The sequence below is a fragment of the Oncorhynchus clarkii genome, chromosome 24 (genome assembly GCF_045791955.1).
Source record: "Oncorhynchus clarkii lewisi isolate Uvic-CL-2024 chromosome 24, UVic_Ocla_1.0, whole genome shotgun sequence".
NCBI classification, from domain to species: Eukaryota; Metazoa; Chordata; class Actinopteri; order Salmoniformes; family Salmonidae; genus Oncorhynchus; species Oncorhynchus clarkii.
The window spans coordinates 12,266,858-12,288,060 of NC_092170.1; the positions used below are offsets into that span (position 1 = coordinate 12,266,858).

General features: G+C 43.2%; 1 protein-coding gene across 2 annotated transcripts in view; it reads left to right on the forward strand.

Annotated features, from left to right (window-relative positions):
• LOC139383152 (transmembrane protein 255B-like) overlaps positions 1–20,975 on the forward strand; it is a 43,238-nt gene extending 22,263 nt beyond the window's left edge. Inside the window, exons 5-9 of one of the 2 annotated variants that reach the window (XM_071127511.1) lie at positions 4,173–4,253; positions 4,428–4,513; positions 16,023–16,182; positions 18,553–18,669; positions 20,503–20,975. In XM_071127511.1, coding sequence (XP_070983612.1) covers positions 4,173–4,253; positions 4,428–4,513; positions 16,023–16,182; positions 18,553–18,669; positions 20,503–20,634 — 576 coding nt within the window. In that variant the 3' untranslated portion in view covers positions 20,635–20,975. Of the gene's footprint in view, positions 1–4,172; positions 4,254–4,427; positions 4,514–16,022; positions 16,183–18,552; positions 18,704–20,502 lie in introns of both variants that reach the window. The other variant, XM_071127512.1, reaches the window with a different exon arrangement.
• Positions 20,976–21,203: the final 228 nt, after the last annotated feature.

Consider the following 21,203-nt stretch of genomic DNA (forward strand, 5'->3'; position numbering starts at 1 on the left):
ACCAACGGGACATTCAAAACTGTAATATCTTATTCTTCACAAAGTCATGGCTGAACGACGACATTATCAACATACAGCTGGCTGATTTTACACTGTATCAGCAGGATAGAACAGCGGCGTCTGGTAAGACAAGGGGCGGTGGACTATGTCTTTTTGTAAATGAAAGCTGGTGCACGATATCTAAGGAAGTCTCAAGGTTTTGCTCGCCTGAGGTAGAGTATCTCATGATAAGCTGTAGACCACACTATCTACCTGGAGAGTTTTCATCTGTATTTTTCATAGCTGTCTACATACCATCACAGACTGAGGCTGGCACTAAGACCGCACTCCGTTAGCTGTATTCCGCCATAAGCAAACAGGAAAACGCTCACCCAGAGGCGGTGCTCCTAGTGGCCTGGGACTTTAATGCAGGCAAACTTAAATCAATTTTTCCAAATTTCTATCAGCATGTTAAATGTGCAACCAGAGGGAAAAAAACTCTGGACCACCTTTACTCCACACACAGATATGCATAAAAAGCTCTCCCTCACCCTCCATTTGGCAAATCTGACCATAATTATATCCTCCTGATTCCTGCTTACAAGCCAAAATTAAAGCAGGAAGCACCAGTGACTCGATCAATAAAAAAGTGGTCAGATGAAGCAGATGCTAAGCTACAGGACTGAGCATGCACGGACAACCTGGCAAGTGTTTTCACTGACATTTTTAACCTCTCCCTGTCCGAGTCTGTAATACCAACATGTTTCAAGCAGACCACCATTGTCTCTGTGCCCAAGAACACTAAGGTAACCTGTCTAAATGACTACCAACCCATAGCACTCACATCTGTAGCCATGAAGTGCTTTGAAAGGCTGGTCATGGCTCACATCAACACCATTATCTAGAAACCCTAGACCCATTACAATTTGCATACCGCCCCAACAGATCCACGGATGATGCAATCTCTATTGCACTCCACACTGCCCTTTCCCACCTGGACAAAAGGAACACCTACGTGAGAATGCTATTACTTGAATACAGCTCAGCGTTCAACACCATAGTGCCTTCAAAGCTCATCACTAAGCTAAGGACCCTGGGATTAAACACCTCCCCCTTCATGGATACCCAGACTATTTGGGGCGGCAGCGTAGCCTAGTGGTTAGAGCGTTGGACTAGTAACCGAAAGGTTGCAAGTTGAAATCCCCGAGCTGACAGGAAACAAATCTGTTGTTCTGCCCCTGAACAAGGCAGTTAACCCACTGTTCCTAGGCCGTCATTGAAAATAAGAATTTGTTCTTAATTAACTGACTTGCCTAGTTAAATAAAGGTAAAATAAAAAAATACAAATTTGCATTGTTGTTATCATCTATGCATAGTCACTTTAATAACTGTACCTACATGTACATATTACCTCAATTACCTCAACTAACCGGTGTCCCCCTGTATATAGTCTCGCTATTGTTAAAATCAAATCAAATTGATTTTAATGCTGCTAATTACTTGTTACTTTTATTTCTTATTCTTATATGTATTTGTATTTTTTTTTAACTGCATTGTTGGTTAGGGGCTTGTAAGTAAGCATTTCAAGGTCTAAACCAGTTGTATTTGGCGCATGTGACTAATACAATTTAATTTGATTTAATAAAGCCAGTAAAAATAGGGCATTTACCTGTTGGCAGCACACATTTCATCTAGCATATGCAATACTTTGGTAGACATATTTCAAGGCAATGGGGCTGATGACAAGAAAATAAGGTTTATTCGAGCATTCCGTAAAAATGTGTATCATTAGTCCAGGTTTGAGGGAAAGATGAACAGAGCAAAGTATAGAGAGATCCTTGATGAAAACCTGCTCCAGAGTGCTCAGGACCTCCGACTGGGGCGAAGGTTTACCTTCCAATAGGACAATGACGCAAAGCACACAGCCAAGACAATGCAGGAGTGGCTTCGGGACAAGTAACTGAATGTCTTTGAGTGGCCCAGCCAGAGCCCGGACTTGAACCCGATTGAACATTTCTGGAGAGACCTGAAAATAGCTGTGCAGCAACACTCCCCGTCCAACCTGACAGAGCTTGAGAGGATCTGCAGAGAAAAATGTGAGAAACTCCCCAAATACAGATGTGCCATGCTTGTAACATAATACACAAGAAGACTCGAGGCTGTAATCGCTGCCAAAAGTGCTTCAACAAAGTAAAGAGTCTGAATACTTATGTGATATACGTTTTTTTTATTTGTAATACATTTGCAAAACATTTCTAAAAACCTGTTTTTCCTTGTCATTATGGGTTATTGTCTGTAGATTGATGAGAGAAAAAAAATGATTTAATTAATTTTAGAATAAGGCTGTAATGTAAAACAAAATGTGGAAAAAGTGAAGGGGTCTGAATACTTTCCGAATACACTGTATACCATACACATCATACACATCATACTAAAAGCAGAGTCTTGGATTTACGTACAGAATAATATGAAATGCTATGAGACCACTTTGGGAATAGGGGCACTAGACTCCACTGGTTGTCTGTTTCCCAATAAGTCTTGATCCCACACCACTCGTCTGACATTTATTTGTATTTTTGATTTCCAAGTAGGATTTGACCACTGGAAGGGATTAGTATTAAAGTGAAAAAGAAGGATTGATTTTTTTCCATCATTTTTATAGATTTTTATTTGTATCCCTTTATAAGGAGAAGTGTAGCAATTTGACATTTGAACGTTTAGCCTTTCCTCATACTGTCAATATTACTAGGCCGTAGTTCTGTTCACAATTATCAACTGGCCAAATCAAGTCCATACAGTCATCTGGCTTACAGATTTTGTCACAGAAACATTCCAATGCACTGTACAGATGTAGGATCTTAATTTGAGCAAGTTTGCTAAAGCAGGAAGATAATCCTGCAGCAACAGGAAATGTCAATTATTTTGTAGATTATAATTAATCAACATTTTGTAGGGGTTGATAAATGTTAAATAAGTGAAAATCAAGTCTGAAATTTCAAAGTGGAGATTACAAACCTCAGAAGCCTTTTTAAAACCTCAAATACACTACAAGTTTTACATTTCTTGCATTACAGGAAAGTTCTTCTACAACAGGGTGATCAAATTAAGATCCTACATTTGTATGTATTCGGTACTTACAGACTTACAGACTTACAGACTTACAACGCCTTAGCAAAACCCCTTCTGCTTTTAACATATACAGTACCAGTCAAAGGTTTGGACGCACCTACTCATTCCAAGGTTTGTCTTTATTTTTTACTATTTTCTACATTGTAGAATAATAGTGAAGACATCAGAACTATGAAATAACACATATGAAATAATCATGTAGTAACCAAAAAAGTGTTAAACACAGCTTTGCACACTCTTGGCATTCTCTCAACAAGCTTCATGAGGAATGTTTTTCCAACAGTCTTGAAGGAGTTCCCACATATGCTGAGCGCTTGTTGGCTGCTTTTCCTTCCCTCTAAGGTCCAACTCATCTCAAACCATCTCAATTGGGTTGAGGTCGGGTGATTGTGGAGCCAGGTCATCTGATGCAGCATGGACTCTACAAGATGCCGAAAACGTTCCACAGGGATGCTGGCCCATGTTGACTCCAAAGCTTCCCACAGTTGTATCAAGTTGGCTGGACGTTCTTTGGGTGGTGGATCATTCTTGATACACACTGGAAACTGTTAAGTGTGGAAAAACCCAGCAGTGTTGCAGTTCTTGACACACCGGTGCGCCTGGAACCTGCCACCATACAGCTTTCAAAGGCACTTAAATCTTTAGTCTTGCCCATTCACCCTCTGAATGGCACACAGTCTATGTCTCAATTGTCTCAAGGCTTAAAAATCCTTCTTTAACCTGTGTCCTCCCCTTCATCTACCCTGATTGAAGTGAATTTAACAGGTGGCATCAATAAGAGGCCATAGCTTTCACCTGGATTCACATGGTCAGCCTATGTCATGGAAAGAGCAGGTGTTCCTAAAGTTTTGTACACTCACTGTATATATATTTTATATCCGTTTTATTGGAGAACTTTACAATGCCAGAATGATATGGAGTGTAATTGGTAATGCTATTCAAAAGGTGTGTGCTGGAAATGGATGGAGTCTTTGCAGCTGTCTTTAAACTATATAACTGCAGTCTATTCAATTCTCTCATGCATTAAGATATCATGTCTCGCTGTCTCTCTCTCCCCACACCAGGATGTCCGTCCTCTGAAAGCAGGAAGATGCCAGTTTTACACGAGTGGAAACAGCTACATCTATGAGAATTACTATGCCTCTGTAAGTACAACTGCACTCATAGCAATATGACTTACTGTGTCAGCTATACTGTCCAATTCAGAAAATACGTGTGGTACATACTGTCTGGCAGGGGAAATCACCTTTGACTAATCTCTTCTTGTACTGTACCTGTCACTCAATACTGTTGATTGGAGTGTCTGCCTCCTCTTGCAGGTGCCATGCCAGGGTCTCACGGAGTCATGTAAGATGAAAGTACGCAGTGGGACCTGCTACTGCTGCGACCTTTATGACTGTGCCAAGTGAGTCAAAGATAGGCCAACGTTAAAAGGTCCATCATGTAGCTTTGTGTACTACCCAACACATTTCTGATGGAAATGTTATAGATCTGTCATTGTTATTGGACGCAAGCCTGATAAGCGGTACATCCAACCAGTAGTAAAAATGCAGTGCTAAAATAACTTTATATACAGTATGCGTGGTAACTCACCCCTCACATTAGCAATGTGTTGCACCCACCCACTTGTGTGACACTTGGAAGGCATTTGGTGTCAGAATGTTCTTCACACATTAGCTATCACAATGATAAGGTGTGGAGTGATTGTGACCTATTTAAGCTGAAGTAGGCTCAAACTAGCGCAGAGTTTGTCCTAGCCAGGTCACATGGTGTACAGACCAACTCATCTCACTTCCCATCATTCGCTGCTCATTGGTAAGCAAATGCTCTTGCCACCTGTCTCTTCTTGACCTGTGTTTTGACTCACTGCTTGCTTCTACAGAACCAAGTTGGTCATCTCCCGCTCGTATAGTGTATGTGTAGGCAGTATAAATACAGTGAGCAAGTCCTCCGTTTTCTCTCTGTTTGCCATACTTGTGTGTGACTCAGGTTTGTGTTTCTTGTGCATTTTCCATTTCACAGGATGTGCTTGTTTCAGGAGGCAGGGTGCAAACCCACTGTAGCTAATAGCAAACCTTTTGTAAATTCCTGTCAAGAAGAGAGACATGGAAGCCCAGTTAGCCTACCTATCTTAGCTAGTCTGTATTTTCAAATGGAGGTCGCTAATGAACGGTTTCAACGGTTTTATTTTTCTCTATTCTGGGACAATGTGGACTGTCCGGACTTTCAATGTAGCAGAGGACTACAGAGGCGATGTGTCTACTCTTAGCAAACAAGTAGAGAACTTACACAAGCTACTGGGGAATCCACGTCCGCCTACTTTCTCTTTCTCTTCTACTCCAGTAACTGGACGCTGCTCTGGCCTGGTGGGAGTGTTGCCCCCGTGTCGTCTATCCCATTTAATTAGTAGGATGCCTCTAGATGCCTTAGTGGATGTTCCTATTCTTGACCCTGCCAACCAGCCATCGAGGCACGTCACTCGCCGTGGAAGTCCCACAAGGAAGCCACTGTTAGCGCCACCTATGCTATTAATAGTTTTATATCAAGCTATCATTTTTGCTAGATGTGCTCATACCCATACGGCTATTGTCAATAGTTATTTTGTGCATATTTACCTGAATTCCACTATTAGCTTCGCAACTTTAAATCCAATCAAGAAGCCTTTTGTGGCTAGCTCATCCAGTTCTATTGACTCTTGTGTGAACATGGATCCTCCAGCTGTTTTCAAATCTCACAGATGGCTTGGACTGTTACATATAAATGTGTGAAGCCTGATGCCTAAACTGGACTTTCTGGGTGCATGACACTAGCCCTGATGTTCTGGTTATCTCAGAATCCTGGCTGAATAATTTGATTATGGATAAGGATGTTACCATTGCGGACTACACCATTTTCAGATGTGATAGGCCAAAAAAGGGGGAGGGCTGGCTATTTTTGTCCCCAAAATATGTGAGCTACTGGTTATAAAAGTGTCCATAAACCAAAAAAGTTATATTTATTGATGCAGTCTACTGCTACCCCAGCACCAACCAGATATCATTTCAGATTATTTATAACCCTATCTGGTTGTTTTAGGAGATCTAAATCTTGATTGGCTTACACATACCTCAGATCAGTTTAAGAATATCTGTCTTTGAGTTCAAATTGACTCAGCTGATAATGAAACCCACTCGGATAAATGTAAAAAACCTTGATTGACCTTATTCTGATTTACCATCCCCATAAATATTTGGCTAGTGGTGTTTTTGCTAATTATATCAGTGACCACTGCCCTATTGCTTGCATTACAAACACCAAATTGAAAAACTCTGACCATAGTATAATTGCGGCACTCCTTCATGATCTATATTATTCAGATCTATTTTTCTCAAGTATTTTTACCTCTCTGGCTGATAAACAAGACCCTTTGAAACGACTGAGTAAAAAAACTAACTAACCCATGGTACTCTCCTGTACTTGCAGACCTCTTGCTAAGAAATCAAGCCTGAGCCAAGGCTCGACAAACTGTGTCGTTAGCTGATTGGCAGCTATTTAGGCAATTGAGAAATAGGTGCACTACGTCGGTTAAACAGGCCAAGTCAAACTACTTCCTTAGCGCTATGACAGACTGTTAGTGATCCCTCTAATTCCTCTCCTTACCTGCCTAAGCAAGTTGTTTTAGACTCCTGCAAAAGTGACTGAAAATCAGCATTTTATCTCAGCTGCTTTCCTATTTGAAAGAAATAGTAGTCATTTTGTATTTAACTTTGGTATCAGGAAATATTGCAAAAGTGTGGAAAGCAGCTTTTGTGCTACCTCTCCATAAGGGCGGAGATAGTAGTGATCTTGATAATTATCAACCTATTTCCAGACTCCCTTGTCTTGCAAAAATACTAGGATCATTAGAAAATAACTTATCTGTTTATTGACCATCTGTAAATTGTACTCATAATGTTAATCAATCCAGATTCAGACGTAAACATAGCACCACTACGGCTACCATAGTTGTTGTAAATCATATTGCAATTGCCTTAGATGATAGAAAGAATTATGCTGACAGACTTGTCACAAGCTTTTGATACTGAATCAAATCAAATTTGATTGTTCATATACACATATTTAGCAGATGTTATTGCGGGTGTAGGGAAATGCTTGTGTTCCTAGCTCCAACAGTGCAGTAGTATCTAACAATTCACAACAATACACATCTAAATGTAAAATAATGGAATTAAGAAATATATAATGATTAGGACGAGCAATATCGGAGTGACATTGACTAAAATACAGTAGAATAGAATACAGTATATACATATCAGATGAGTGAGGCATTATGTAAACATGATTAAAGTTGTTAGTATTCCATTATTAAAGTGGCCAGTGATTCCATGTCTATGTACAGTGGGGCAAACAAGTATTTAGTCAGCCACCAATTGTGCAAGTTCTCCCACTTAAAAAGATGAGAGAGGCCTGTAATTTTCATCATAGGTACACTTCAACTTTGACAGACAAAATGAGAAAAAAAAATCCAGAAAATCACATTGTAGGATTTTTAATGAATTTATTTGCAAATTATGGTGGAAAATAAGTATTTGGTCAATAACAAAAGTTTATCTCAATACTTTGTTATATACCGTTTGTTGGCAATGACAGAGGTCAAATGTTTTCTGTAAGTCTTCACAAGGTTTTCACACACTGTTGCTGGTATTTTGGCCCATTCCTCCATGCAGATCTCCTCTAGAGCAGTGATGTTTTGGGGCTGTTGCTGGGCAACACGGACTTTCAACTCCCTCCAAAGATTTTCTATGGGGTTGAGATCTGGAGACTGGCTAGGCCACTCCAGGACCTTGAAATGCTTCTTACGAAGCCACTCCTTTGTTGCCCGGGCGGTGTGTTTGGGATCATTGTCATGCTGAAAGACCCAGCCACGTTTCATCTTCAATGCCCTTGCTGATGGAAGGAGGTTTTCACTCAAAATCTCATAATACATGGCCCCGTTCATTCTTTCCTTTACACGGATCAGTCGTCCTGATCCGTTTGCAGAAAAACAGCCCCAAAGCATGATGTTTCCACCCCCATGCTTCACAGTAGGTATGGTGTTCTTTGGATGCAACTCAGCATTCTTTGTCCTCCAAACACGACGAGTTGAGTTTTTACCAAAATGTTCTATTTTGGTTTCATCTGACCATATGACATTCTTTCAATCTTCTTCTGGATCATCCAAATGCTCTCTAGCAAACTTCAGACGGGCCTGGACATGTACTGGCTTAAGCAGGGGGACACGTCTGGCACTGCAGGATTTGAGTCCCTGGCGGCGTAGTGTGTTACTGATGGTAGGCTTTGTTACTTTGGTCCCAGTTCTCTGCAGGTCATTCACTAGGTCCCCCCGTGTGGTTCTGGGATTTTTGCTCACCGTTCTTGTGATCGTTTTGACCCCACGGGGTGAGATCTTGCGTGGAGCCCCAGATCGAGGGAGATTATCAGTGGTCTTGTATGTCTTCCATTTCCTAATAATTGCTCCCACAGTTGATTTCTTCAAACCAAGCTGCTTACCTATTGCAGATTCAGTCTTCCCAGCCTGGTGCAGGTCTACAATTTTGTTTCTGGTGTCCTTTGACAGCTCTTTGGTCTTGGCCATAGTGGAGTTTGGAGTGTGACTGTTTGAGGTTGTGGACAGGTGTCTTTTCAAATCAAATCAAAATCAAATTTTATTTGTCACATACACATGGTTAGCAGATGTTAATGCGAGTGTAGCGAAATGCTTGTGCTTCTAGTTCCGACAATGCAGTAATAACCAACAAGTAATCTAACTAACAATTCCAAAACTACTGTCTTGTACACAGTGTGAGGGGATAAAGAATATGTACATAAGGATATATGAATGAGTGATGGTACAGAGCAGCATAGGCAGATACAGTAGATTGTATCGAGTACAGTATATACATATGAGATGAGTATGTAAACAAAGTGGCATAGTTAAAGTGGCTAGTGATACATGTATTACATAAGGATACAGTCGATGATATAGAGTACAGTATATACGTATGCCTATGAGATGAATAATGTAGGGTAAGTAACATTATATAAGGTAGCATTGTTTAAAGTGGCTAGTGATATATTTACATAATTTCCCATCAATTCCCATTATTAAAGTGGCTGGAGTTGAGTCAGTGTCAGTGTGTTGGCAGCAGCCACTCAATGTTAGTGGTGGCTGTTTAACAGTCTGATAGCCTTGAGATAGAAGCTGTTTTTCAGTCTCTCGGTCCCAGCTTTGATGCACCTGTACTGACCTCGCCTTCTGGATGATAGCGGGGTGAACAGGCAGTGGCTCGGGTGGTTGATGTCCTTGATGATCTTTATGGCCTTCCTGTGACATCGGGTGGTGTAGGTGTCCTGGAGGGCAGGTAGTTTGCCCCCGGTGATGCGTTGTGCAGACCGCACTACCCTCTGGAGAGCCTTACGGTTGAGGGCGGAGCAGTTGCCGTACCAGGCGGTGATACAGCCCGCCAGGATGCTCTCGATTGTGCATCTGTAGAAGTTTGTGAGTGCTTTTGGTGACAAGCCGAATTTCTTCAGCCTCCTGAGGTTGAAGAGGCGCTGCTGCGCCTTCTTCACAATGCTGTCTGTGTGAGTGGACCAATTCAGTTTGTCTGTGATGTGTATGCCGAGGAACTTAAAACTTGCTACCCTCTCCACTACTGTTCCATCGATGTGGATAGGGGGGTGTTCCCTCTGCTGTTTCCTGAAGTCCACAATCATCTCCTTAGTTTTGTTGACGTTGAGTGTGAGGTTATTTTCCTGACACCACACTCCGAGGGCCCTCACCTCCTCCCTGTAGGCCGTCTCGTCGTTGTTGGTAATCAAGCCTACCACTGTTGTGTCGTCCGCAAACTTGATGATTGAGTTGGAGGCGTGCATGGCCACGCAGTCGTGGGTGAACAGGGAGTACAGGAGAGGGCTCAGAACGCACCCTTGTGGGGCCCCAGTGTTGAGGATCAGCGGGGAGGAGATGTTGTTGCCTACCCTCACCACCTGGGGGCGGCCCGTCAGGAAGTCCAGTACCCAGTTGCACAGGGCGGGGTCGAGACCCAGGGTCTCGAGCTTGATGACGAGCTTGGAGGGTACTATGGTGTTGAATGCCGAGCTGTAGTCAATGAACAGCATTCTCACATAGGTATTCCTCTTGTCCAGATGGGTTAGGGCAGTGTGCAGTGTGGTTGAGATTGCATCGTCTGTGGACCTATTTGGGCGGTAAGCAAATTGGAGTGGGTCTAGGATGTCAGGTAGGGTGGAGGTGATATGGTCCTTGACTAGTCTCTCAAAGAACTTCATGATGACGGAAGTGAGTGCTACGGGGCGGTAGTCGTTTAGCTCAGTTACCTTAGCTTTCTTGGGAACAGGAACAATGGTGGCCCTCTTGAAGCATGTGGGAACAGCAGACTGGTGTAGGGATTGATTGAATATGTCCGTAAACACACCGGCCAGCTGGTCTGCGCATGCTCTGAGGGCGCGGCTGGGGATGCCGTCTGGGCCTGCAGCCTTGCGAGGGTTAACACGTTTAAATGTCTTACTCACCTCGGCTTCAGTGAAGGAGAGACCGCAAGTTTTCGTTGCAGGCCGTGTCAGTGGCACTGTATTGTCCTCAAAGCGGGCAAAAAAGTTATTTAGTCTGCCTGGGAGCAGGACATCCTGGTCCGTGACTGGGCTGGATTTCTTCCTGTAGTCCGTGATTGACTGTAGACCCTGCCACATGCCTCTTGTGTCTGAGCCGTTGAATTGAGATTCTACTTTGTCTCTGTACTGACGCTTAGCTTGTTTGATAGCTTTGCGGAGGGAATAGCTGCACTGTTTGTATTCGGTCATGTTACCAGACACCTTGCCCTGATTAAAAGCAGTGGTTCGCGCTTTCAGTTTCACACGAATGCTGCCATCAATCCACGGTTTCTGGTTAGGGAATGTTTTAATCGTTGCTATGGGAACGACATCTTCAACGCACGTTCTAATGAACTCGCACACCGAATCAGCGTATTCGTCAATGTTGTTGTCTGACGCAATACGAAACATGTCCCAGTCCACGTGATGGAAGCAGTCTTGGAGTGTGGAGTCAGCTTGGTCGGACCAGCGTTGGACAGACCTCAGCGTGGGAGCCTCTTGTTTTAGTTTCTGTCTGTAGGCAGGGATCAACAAAATGGAGTCGTGGTCAGCTTTTCCGAAAGGGGGGCGGGGCAGGGCCTTATATGCGTCGCGGAAGTTAGAGTAACAATGATCCAAGGTCTTTCCACCCCTGGTTGCGCAATCGATATGCTGATAAAATTTGGGGAGTCTTGTTTTCAGATTAGCCTTGTTAAAATCCCCAGCTACAATGAATGCAGCCTCGGGATAAATTGTTTCCAGGTGGCAAAGAGTCAAATAAAGTTCATTCAGAGCCAACGATGTGTCTGCTTGGGGGGGGATATATACGGCTGTGATTATAATCGAAGAGAATTCTCTTGGTAGATAATGCGGTCTACATTTGATTGTGAGGAATTCTAAATCAGGTGAACAGAAGGATTTGAGTTCCTGTATGTTTCTTTCATCACACCATGTCACGTTAGACATTTATACTGATATCAAGTTCAAACAGGTGCCATTAATACTTAATTAATTAATTAATGAGCACGCACCCTTGTGGGGCCCCTGTGTTGAGGATCAGCGAAGGGGAGGTGTTGTTTCCTACCTTCACCACCTGGGGGCAGCCTGTCAGGAAGTCCAGGACCCAGTTTCACAGGGCGGGCAGTCATTGAAAATAAGAATTTGTTCTCAACTGACTTGCCTATTAAAATAATACAAATATGGTGTTGAAGGCTGAGCAAGTGTCAATGAACAGCATTCTGACGTACAGTTGGAAGTTTACATACACCTTAGCCAAATCAATTTTAAACTCAGTTTTTCACAATTTCTGACATTTAGTCCTAGTAAAAATTCCCTGTCTTAGGTCAGTTAGGATCACCACTTTATTTTAAGAATGTGAAATGTCAATTTCTTTCATCACATTCCCAGTGGATCAGAAGTTTACATACACTCAATTTGGTAGCATTGCCTTTAAATTGTTTAACTTGGGTCAAACGTTTCGGGTAGCCTTCCACAAGCTTCCCACAATACTTTGGGTGAATTTTGGCCTATTCCTTCTGACAGAGCTGGTGTAACTGATTCGAGTTTATAGGCCTCCTTGCTCACACACACTTTTTCAGTTCTGCCCACAAATGTTCTATAGAATTGAGGTCAAGGCTTTGTGATGGCCACTCCAATACCTTGACTTTGTTGTCCTTAAGCCATCTTGTCACAACTTTGGAAGTATGCTTGGGGTCATTGTCCATTTGGAAGACCCATTTGTAACCAAGCTTTAACTTTCTGACTGATGTCTTGAGATGTTGCTTCAATTTATCCACATAATTTTCCTTGTGCCATCTATTTTAAGAAGTGCATCAGTCCCTCCTACAGCAAAGCACCTCCACAACATGATGCTGCCACCCCCGTGCTTCACAGTTGGTATGGTGTTCTTCTGCTTGCAAGCATCCCCCTTTTTCCTCCAAACATAACGATGGTCATTATCGCCAAACAGTTCTATTTTTGTTTCATCAGACCAGAGGATATTTCTCCAAAAAGTACGATCTTGTCCCCATGTGCAGTTGCAAACCGTAGTTGCAAACCGGCTTTTTTATGGCGGTTTTGGAGCAGTGGCTGCTTCCTTGCTGAGCGGCCTTTCAGGTTATGTCGATATAGGACTCGTTTTACTGTGGATACTTTTGTACCTGTTTCCTCCAGCATCTTCACAAGGTCGTTTGCTGTTCTGGAATTAATTTGCACTTTTCGCACCAAAGTACCTTCATCTCTATGAGACAGAACACGTCTCCTTCCTACGCGGTATGACGGCTGCATGGTCCCATGGTGTTTATCATTGCTCCCAAGGATGAACCAGACTTGTGGAGGTCTTGGCTGGTTTCTTTTGATTTTCCCATGATGTCAAGCAACGAGGCACTGAGTTTGAAGGTAGGCCTTGAAATACATCCACAGGTACACCTCCAAATGACTCAAATTATGTCAATTAGCCTATCAGAAGCTTCTAAAGCCATGACATCATTTTCTGGAATGCTGCCATCTATCCACGGTTTCTGGTTTGGGTAGGTTTTAATAGTCAACGTACACTTCCTGATGAACTCAGTCACTGTGTCCGCGTATATACGTCAATGTTATTCTCAGAGGCTACCCGGAACATATCCCAGTCCACGTGATCAAAACAATTAAAACAATTCCGGTCAGACCAGCGTTGAATAGACCTTAGCACGTGTACTTCCTGTTTGAGTTTCTGCCTATAGGATGGGAGGAGCAAAATGGAGTCGTGACATAATTTGCCAAAGGGAGGGCCTTGTAGGCATCTCAAAGGTGAGTAGCAGTGGTCTAGTGTTTTCTCTAAGCGAGTACTACAGTCAATGTGTTGACAGAACTTCGGAAGTGTTTTCCTCAAATTTGCTTTGTTAAAATCCCCAGCTACAATAAATGTGGCCCCAGGATATGTGGTTTCCAGTTTGCATAAAATCTAGTGTAGTTCCTTGAGGGCCATTGTGGTATTGGCTTGACAGGGAATATACACGATTGCGACTATAACCAAAGATAATTCTCTTGGGAGGTAATACAGTCTGCATTTGATTGTGAAGTATTCTAGATTGAGGGGTACAAAAGGACTTGAGTTTCTATATGTTATCACAATCACACGGGGTCACATGAAACACATGGCCTCCCGAGTGGCGCAGTGGTCTAGCTGTGCAACTGCATCGCAGTGCTAGCTGTGCAACTAGAGATCCTGGTTCGAGTCCAGGCTCTGTTGCAGCCGGCCACGACTGGGAGACAGACCCATGGGGTGGCTCACAATTTGCCTGGGTTAGGGGAGGGTTTTTCTGGCAGGGATGTTCTTGTCCCATCGTGGGCCAGGCGCAATGCACGCTGACACGGTCGCCAGGTGTACGGTGTTTCCTCTGACACATTGGTGCGGCTGGCTTCCAGGTTAAGTAAGCAGTGCGGCTTGGCTGGGTTGTGTTTTGGAGGATGCACAGCTCTCGACTTTCGCCTCTCCCGAGTCCGAACCGGTGTTGCAGCGTTGGGACAAGACTGTAACTACCAATTAGATACCACGAAATTGGGGAGCTAAAGGGCTAAAAATAATAATATTAAATCATGAAACACACACCACGTCTTTCTTCTTCCCGGAGAGTTCTTTATCCCTGTTTGTGCAATGAACTGAGATCCCAGCTGGTTGTATGGACAGGGACAGTATATCCCGAGAGAGCCATGATTCTGTGGAACAGAGTATGTTACAGTCCCTGATGTCTCTCTGGAAGCAGATCCTCGCCCTGAGCTTGTCTACTTTATTGTCCAGAGACTGAACATTAGTGAGAAATATACTCAGAAGCTGTGGATGGTGTGTATGCCTCCTGAGTCAGACTAGAAGTCCACTCCAAATACCTTTTCTCTGCTGGTGGCATCTTAGAACGGCCTCTGGGATAATTTCACCCTGGGGTGTACGAACAAAGGGTCCAATTTGGGAAAGTCGTATTCCTGGTCGTATTGCTGGAGTTACCGCTGCTTTGATATCCAAAAGTTATTTCTGGCTGTATGTAATAATCCAAATAATGTTCTGGGCTAAATAATGTAAGAAATAACACACACAAAAAAAAAAATACTGCAAAGTTGCTTAGGAGCTAGAAGCAGAGCTACCATGTCTGTCCGCGCCATCTGAAGACCATGTTATATTCTGAATAAGCTATCCTCAATAGGGTTGGGTACTGATGCTTGCCGATGGTTTCATAATTATCTCAATGAACTCAGGCCATCAAGGTAGATGGTGTCAAATCGGAGATCATTGAGTTACATAAAGGAGGTTCGAAACTCGGCCTACTACTGATTACAATCTATATAAATAACATTGGTAATGCTGAAAAAAATAATATATTTGTGTGCAGATGATGCAGTGTTGTATTTCATTGCGCCATCGGTTGGCCAAGTCTTTTCATATTTGAGGTCTGATTTTCAAGCACTGCAGAGGTCACTGGATTGGATCTATAGTTAGTGCAAACAAAACAAAATGCATGTTTTTTTTTCTAGGTCCCATAACTCAGATTTTAATGAATTTGTAATGACTAGTTTGAACAGTACACAAATAGAGTAAGTTTTCTTGTGTTTATCTACAAAGCACTCATGCAGAAACTTCCTATGCATCTATAATCATTCATTAAATGTAGACTTACAAATTACCATACCTGGCCTCAGGCTTGAATAACACTGGAAGCTCCTTTGGTCTCCACAGAGTTGGGTAAAGCTGCTTTTAGTCTTTTTGCGCCCTTTATGTGGAACACCTTACAGAGCTCTCTGAAATTTGATGATCCCCTTGGTCAGTTCAGAGTCATGACCGGAGACCTCTATGTTGATAAATGTGTCTGTTTTCTTAATATGTTTGGTCATTTCGTATATTGTATGTTTTTGATGTATTTATTCAGGACTCATCTGTAAAAGAGACCCCAGTCTCAGTATTACATCCCTGTCAAAATAAAGGTTAAAGCCTGGTTCATGTCTTGGATTCTTCCTAGGTTCCTGCCTTTCTAGGGAGTTTTTCCTAGCCACCGTGCTCCTACATCTGCATTGCTTGCTTTTTGGGGTTTTAGGCTGGGTTTCTGTATATAGCACTTTGTGACATCTGCTGATGTAAAAAGGGCTTTATAAATACATTTGATTGATTGGTCTGGAAGAACTCCTGGGCCTGGCCAACTCATACCATACTACCTTACTATTATAGCTTTATAAAGTAGCCTAATGTTATTCTATGAATGGCATATTAATAGCATAACTAGAATAATATTGTTATAGGATTGGATGTTTGTTTGACGTTCTATTGTCCTGTCTTGTAGTGGGGGCTACATAAACAACTACTATGAGTTTGTGGGGGTGCGGAGCTGCGGTGATGTGCTGTCCCTGTACGTGTTGATCTGGGTGCTGACCAGCCTCAACCTGGTGGCCTTCTTCCTGGGTATCCTTACCACTGCCGTGCTGGGAAGCATCAAGGACAAGGTGAGAGACACAGGCTGCGGCAAAAACTACACGCTAATGTACTTGTATCAATACTTAAAGGTTTGTGGTGTATAATCAGGAGTCTTGAGCAGTACTTGCAGTTCAATCATATCCAGGTCTCATTCCATATTGTATTAAACTTAGGGAAAGGGATTGTGAAAAATAATCAAAATCAAGGTGGCATTCTCTTGCCCTGCCAAGCATTCTTCTCAGTAGACCACAGGTCTGTGGCAACAGCTCCTTATGAGCGATGTTAGGTGCGGGGCATAACCCGCCTGTAGTGGCACTCTCCACTGCTGTGGTGCTGAAGCGTCATGCGCTGGCTAGCGGTAGCTGTCCGTGGTTCTCGAATACTTTGGTACGTTATTTATATAGGCTCATTCTCAGAGCTCACAGGTTAACATTGCCTCGATTCAATTTGTAGCTCTGAAGATCTGAGCTGTAGCGCTATATGAATTGTTAGATACTACTGCACTGTTGGAGCTAAGAACACAAGCATTTCACCTCACCTGCAATAACATCTGCTAAAGATGTGCATGTGACCAATTTTTTTCTATTTGATTGAAATTTAAAGATCATTTTCGATTGAGCCAACATATGCGGTGTTTACCTTGAATGCAGTCTCTGCGAACGCTAGAACATTGCCTTTAAACTTCTATTGCACTGTAGAGCAGATCTTTAGTGCTACGGATTGACTCAAAGTCATACTGTTCATTATAGGGACATTTTAGGGAAATTAAACGCGAAATTCAAAGTTTCTCCAATGTTTTCAGGTTGTGTAGATCCAGCTATGTGCCTCCTCAACCTCAAATGAATGTAAAAGATAAGCAAAACAAATCTGGAAGTTACATGGAGCTAATGTTTTCCATTTGATATAGCTGAATCTATAAAAGAAGACCTGGAACATGGACTTGTCCCAATAGAAGACGTCTGAGATCTGAAAACATAACTCACTTTAAGTTCACTATACGTGTTTGACGCCCTATTCCCTATATATTGCACAACTTTTCCCAGGTGATATATCATGATGACTCCTATGGACATATGGTGTCAAGATGAACCAACAGTGTGGGCAGGTAGCGGTGTGGGCAGGTAGCGGAGTGGGCAGGTGTAGCGGTGTGGGCAGGTGTAGCGGTGTGGGCAGGTGTAGCGGTGTGGGCAGGTGTAGCGGTGTGGGCAGGTAGGGGTGTGGGCCCGGGGAGACGTTAAACTTTGAGTCTTCTGTTATCATTGATTTTCTGCTATAAAATCATGCAAATACTGCCAGTGTTTGTTTTAGCCTGCCTGGAGTGCAGGGTTGATTGTTTTGGGAATATTTTGTTCCATTAAGTCAGGCAGGCTCAATCACGCACAGATCAATTATTTCAAATAGTAGTTGAACCCAGGTCTGTCTGTAATATCCGAGCAAAGCTGGAAGGGGTGGATGGTTGTTAGGTAAGGCTTATTCATACTTTCTAGATCAAAACAAATATAAAAATGTCTATTAGTTACCCAGCAATCCAGATTCTAAATGTCACGACTCACTAAAGAGGAGAGATATCTCTCTGGCGATCATCCTACGTTGAATGTCCCCAGGAGAAACAGAATAGTTAACCGGTACTGATTGAATTAGGGATGTGTGGAGAGGAGCTCGCGGCGAGGGAGAAGGGGCATATGTTCTGTGTTGCAGCACGATAGAGCTGGGAGACACAGCAGGGCATAGCCCAGGAAGACATACATCAACGTCAGAGATCATTTTTAATTAAAAAAGAAATCTGAGATCCCCAGGATCCCCCACCCCTTCCTGTCTGATCCAAATACCATGGCATCGCTATAATTCTCTCTCCCCACCACTTCTGGTTGATGAACAGTGTGTCAGTGTGAGTGAACAAGCGGTTGTGTATGTGGTGGGGGGAGGGTGGTTGCACGGCTAGATATCGCTGGTGATGGGACGGATGTGGTCAGAGTTGGATGTGTGTTCATCCATGTGGCAGACCGCTGACGTGGTCACATTGGGCCACATGGTTCCTCTCTCAGGCCAGGCCTGCGATTTGCTCTCTTCTGGGAAAGAGAGTGAGGAAGCCTATTGACTTGAGATCACACACGATATTAGGGCTGAATAATTGCCTACCAGAAATGCGTTGAATTTGAGGTTGTTGCTCACGCCATCTTCATCTCCCAAACAATCCAAATACATTTTTCGCAGATGAAAGCTGAATTATTTTGTATTGACATAATTTTAGATATCTAGCACCAGCCTTATTGTGTGTGTGTGTGTGTGTGTGTGTATTTTGTGATCACATTTTGTTTCATAATACATACAAGAGCATCACAACACACTCCTTACTTGTAAGAATTAACACTAAACCAACATGTGTGTGTGTTTTGCAGAGGAGCAGCTCAGTGACCCTGTCATCATCGCATTTCTCCGAAGGGGGATTTCGCTCCTCCCCCACTGCCCCCCTGCTGATGGACAACACCAACACAGGACACCAACACCTCTACCCGGTCAGTCTCTCTCACACTCACTTGTCTCTACCCGGTTAGTCTCTCTCACACTCACTTGTCTCTACCCGGTCAGTCTCTCTCACACTCACTTGTCTCTACCCGGTCAGTCTCTCTCACACTCACTTGTCTCTACCCGGTCAGTCTCTCTCACACTCACTTGTCTCTACCCGGTCAGTCTCTCTCACACTCACTTGTCTCTACCCGGTTAGTCTCTCTCACACTCACTTGTCTCTACCCGGTCAGTCTCTCTCACACTCACTTGTCTCTACCCGGTTAGTCTCTCTCACACTCACTTGTCTCTACCCGGTCAGTCTCTCTCACACTCACTTGTCTCTACCCGGTTAGTCTCTCTCACACTCACTTGTCTCTACCCGGTCAGTCTCTCTCACACTCACTTGTCTCTACCCGGTTAGTCTCTCTCACACTCACTTGTCTCTACCCGGTCAGTCTCTCTCACACTCACTTGTCTCTACCCGGTTAGTCTCTCTCACACTCACTTGTCTCTACCCGGTCAGTCTCTCTCACACTCACTTGTCTCTACCCGGTTAGTCTCTCTCACACTCACTTGTCTCTACCCGGTCAGTCTCTCTCACACTCACTTGTCTCTACCCGGTTAGTCTCTCTCACACTCACTTGTCTCTACCCGGTCAGTCTCTCTCACACTCACTTGTCTCTACCCGGTTAGTCTCTCTCACACTCACTTGTCTCTACCCGGTCAGTCTCTCTCACACTCACTTGTCTCTACCCGGTTAGTCTCTCTCACACTCACTTGTCTCTACCCGGTTAGTCTCTCTCACACTCACTTGTCTCTACCCGGTCAGTCTCTCTCACACTCACTTGTCTCTACCCGGTTAGTCTCTCTCACACTTGTCTCTACCCGGTCAGTCTCTCACACACTCAATACCGCCTTAACGGCAGCCAAAAATAGAGCCCACACAAGGTTTTTCCAGGACGCCAAAGATGTATTTCAACAACAACCTCTGTTTCGGTCTTGGGCCTAAGAAGTTCTGTTATTGGTATTGGTCTAGTAAAACCAAAGGAGAGTGAAAGTGGTGAGATTGGATGGGAACTCAGATGTTCTGGGAGGACTCCCTCTGCCATCCCATATTGCCCTGCTGCCCTCCCCTAAATCTGCCCACCGTCTGTCTACCTTACCCTCAACTACTGGCTGCTAGCAAGACAGAGGGCACCAAGTAGCCCTATTAGATCATGCCAGGCGGCAGGGTAGCCTAGTGGTTAGAGTGTTGGACTAGTAACCAAAAGGTTGCAAGTTCAAATCCCCGACCTGACAAAGTACAAATCTGTCGTTCTGCCCCTGAACAGGCAGTTAACCCACTGTTCCTAGGCCGTCATTGAAAATAAGAATTTGTTCTTAACTGACTTGCCTACTTAAATAAAGGTAAAAAAAATAATAAATAAATAAAAATGCCTCAGCAGACCAAAAAAGAACAACCTCCAACCAATTAACCCCCAGAGAAAAATAACTTGTCTGAGAAACATTAGGGTTTCCATTTGGAAACTTTTTTTTGCTTATCCACTGAAGTGATGTTCAAAGTTTGCTATTTGTAATTATTCCCAAGTGGAGTGGAGTTAGAAATGGAATATCTTTGCTCAGCTGATTCAAACTAAGCTTTGTTTGTGTTTATTTGGGATCTATTACGTTTACGTGGTTATCCACTCAAACTGGTGGTGGTTTTCAATTCAAAGTCTGTTGTTTGTAGCTATTATTGACCTAGAAGTAGATTAGTTATAATTGGAACAAATTAGCAAATTGTGAAGTCTTAGCTGAATCCAACTAACCTTAGTGTTTTCTGTTTTTGTTCTGTCTTTCAGAGAACCTCCCAATACTTTGCCCCAGCAGCGAGGACAGAGTTCCCCCAGAGTGATTCGTCAGTACCCCCCGTCCAGACCCCAACCCCTCTCTATAACCTGCTGCCCTACAAGCCACAGAGCTTTTCTGTCTGAATTAACCTCCCTACTCCAGCATTCCATTACCAACTTGTCATACAACTACGGAGTTTCCTCCAGACTCTCCTGGCCCTGGAAGTCACATGACATCCAGGGAGATTCGTATTTTGGATTTGTTTTGTATGCTGTAAAATATCTGTATATGAAATGTAAATATTTGGAGCAATTTTGATTGATTTGCCCAAAAAATGTATGGCTTATGACGTGCTTCTATCTAGGAAAAAGGTTAATTATTTAAGACCTTTTTTGAAATGTACAATTTGCCAAAATACATTGACTTTTTATTCTACATCTTAAACTCAACTGTATCTGCTAATAAAGTAATATTGGCTAAGTCATTTTTTTTCTGATCAAATTGACTTACTGTTTTTGGTTGTGCCACGCTGCCCACACACACTCATATTCAATAGAGATGTTGCTTGATGTTGCCTGCCTGGCCTCCTCATTGTCTACCATTGGTCTCACTAGTAATCTACCCCAGGATAAATATCATTTGGGGCCAAAACTCATTAAGCAATAAGAAATGTTCTTTCTTTGTACTCAATAGGCATAGAGAGAGAGAGCGG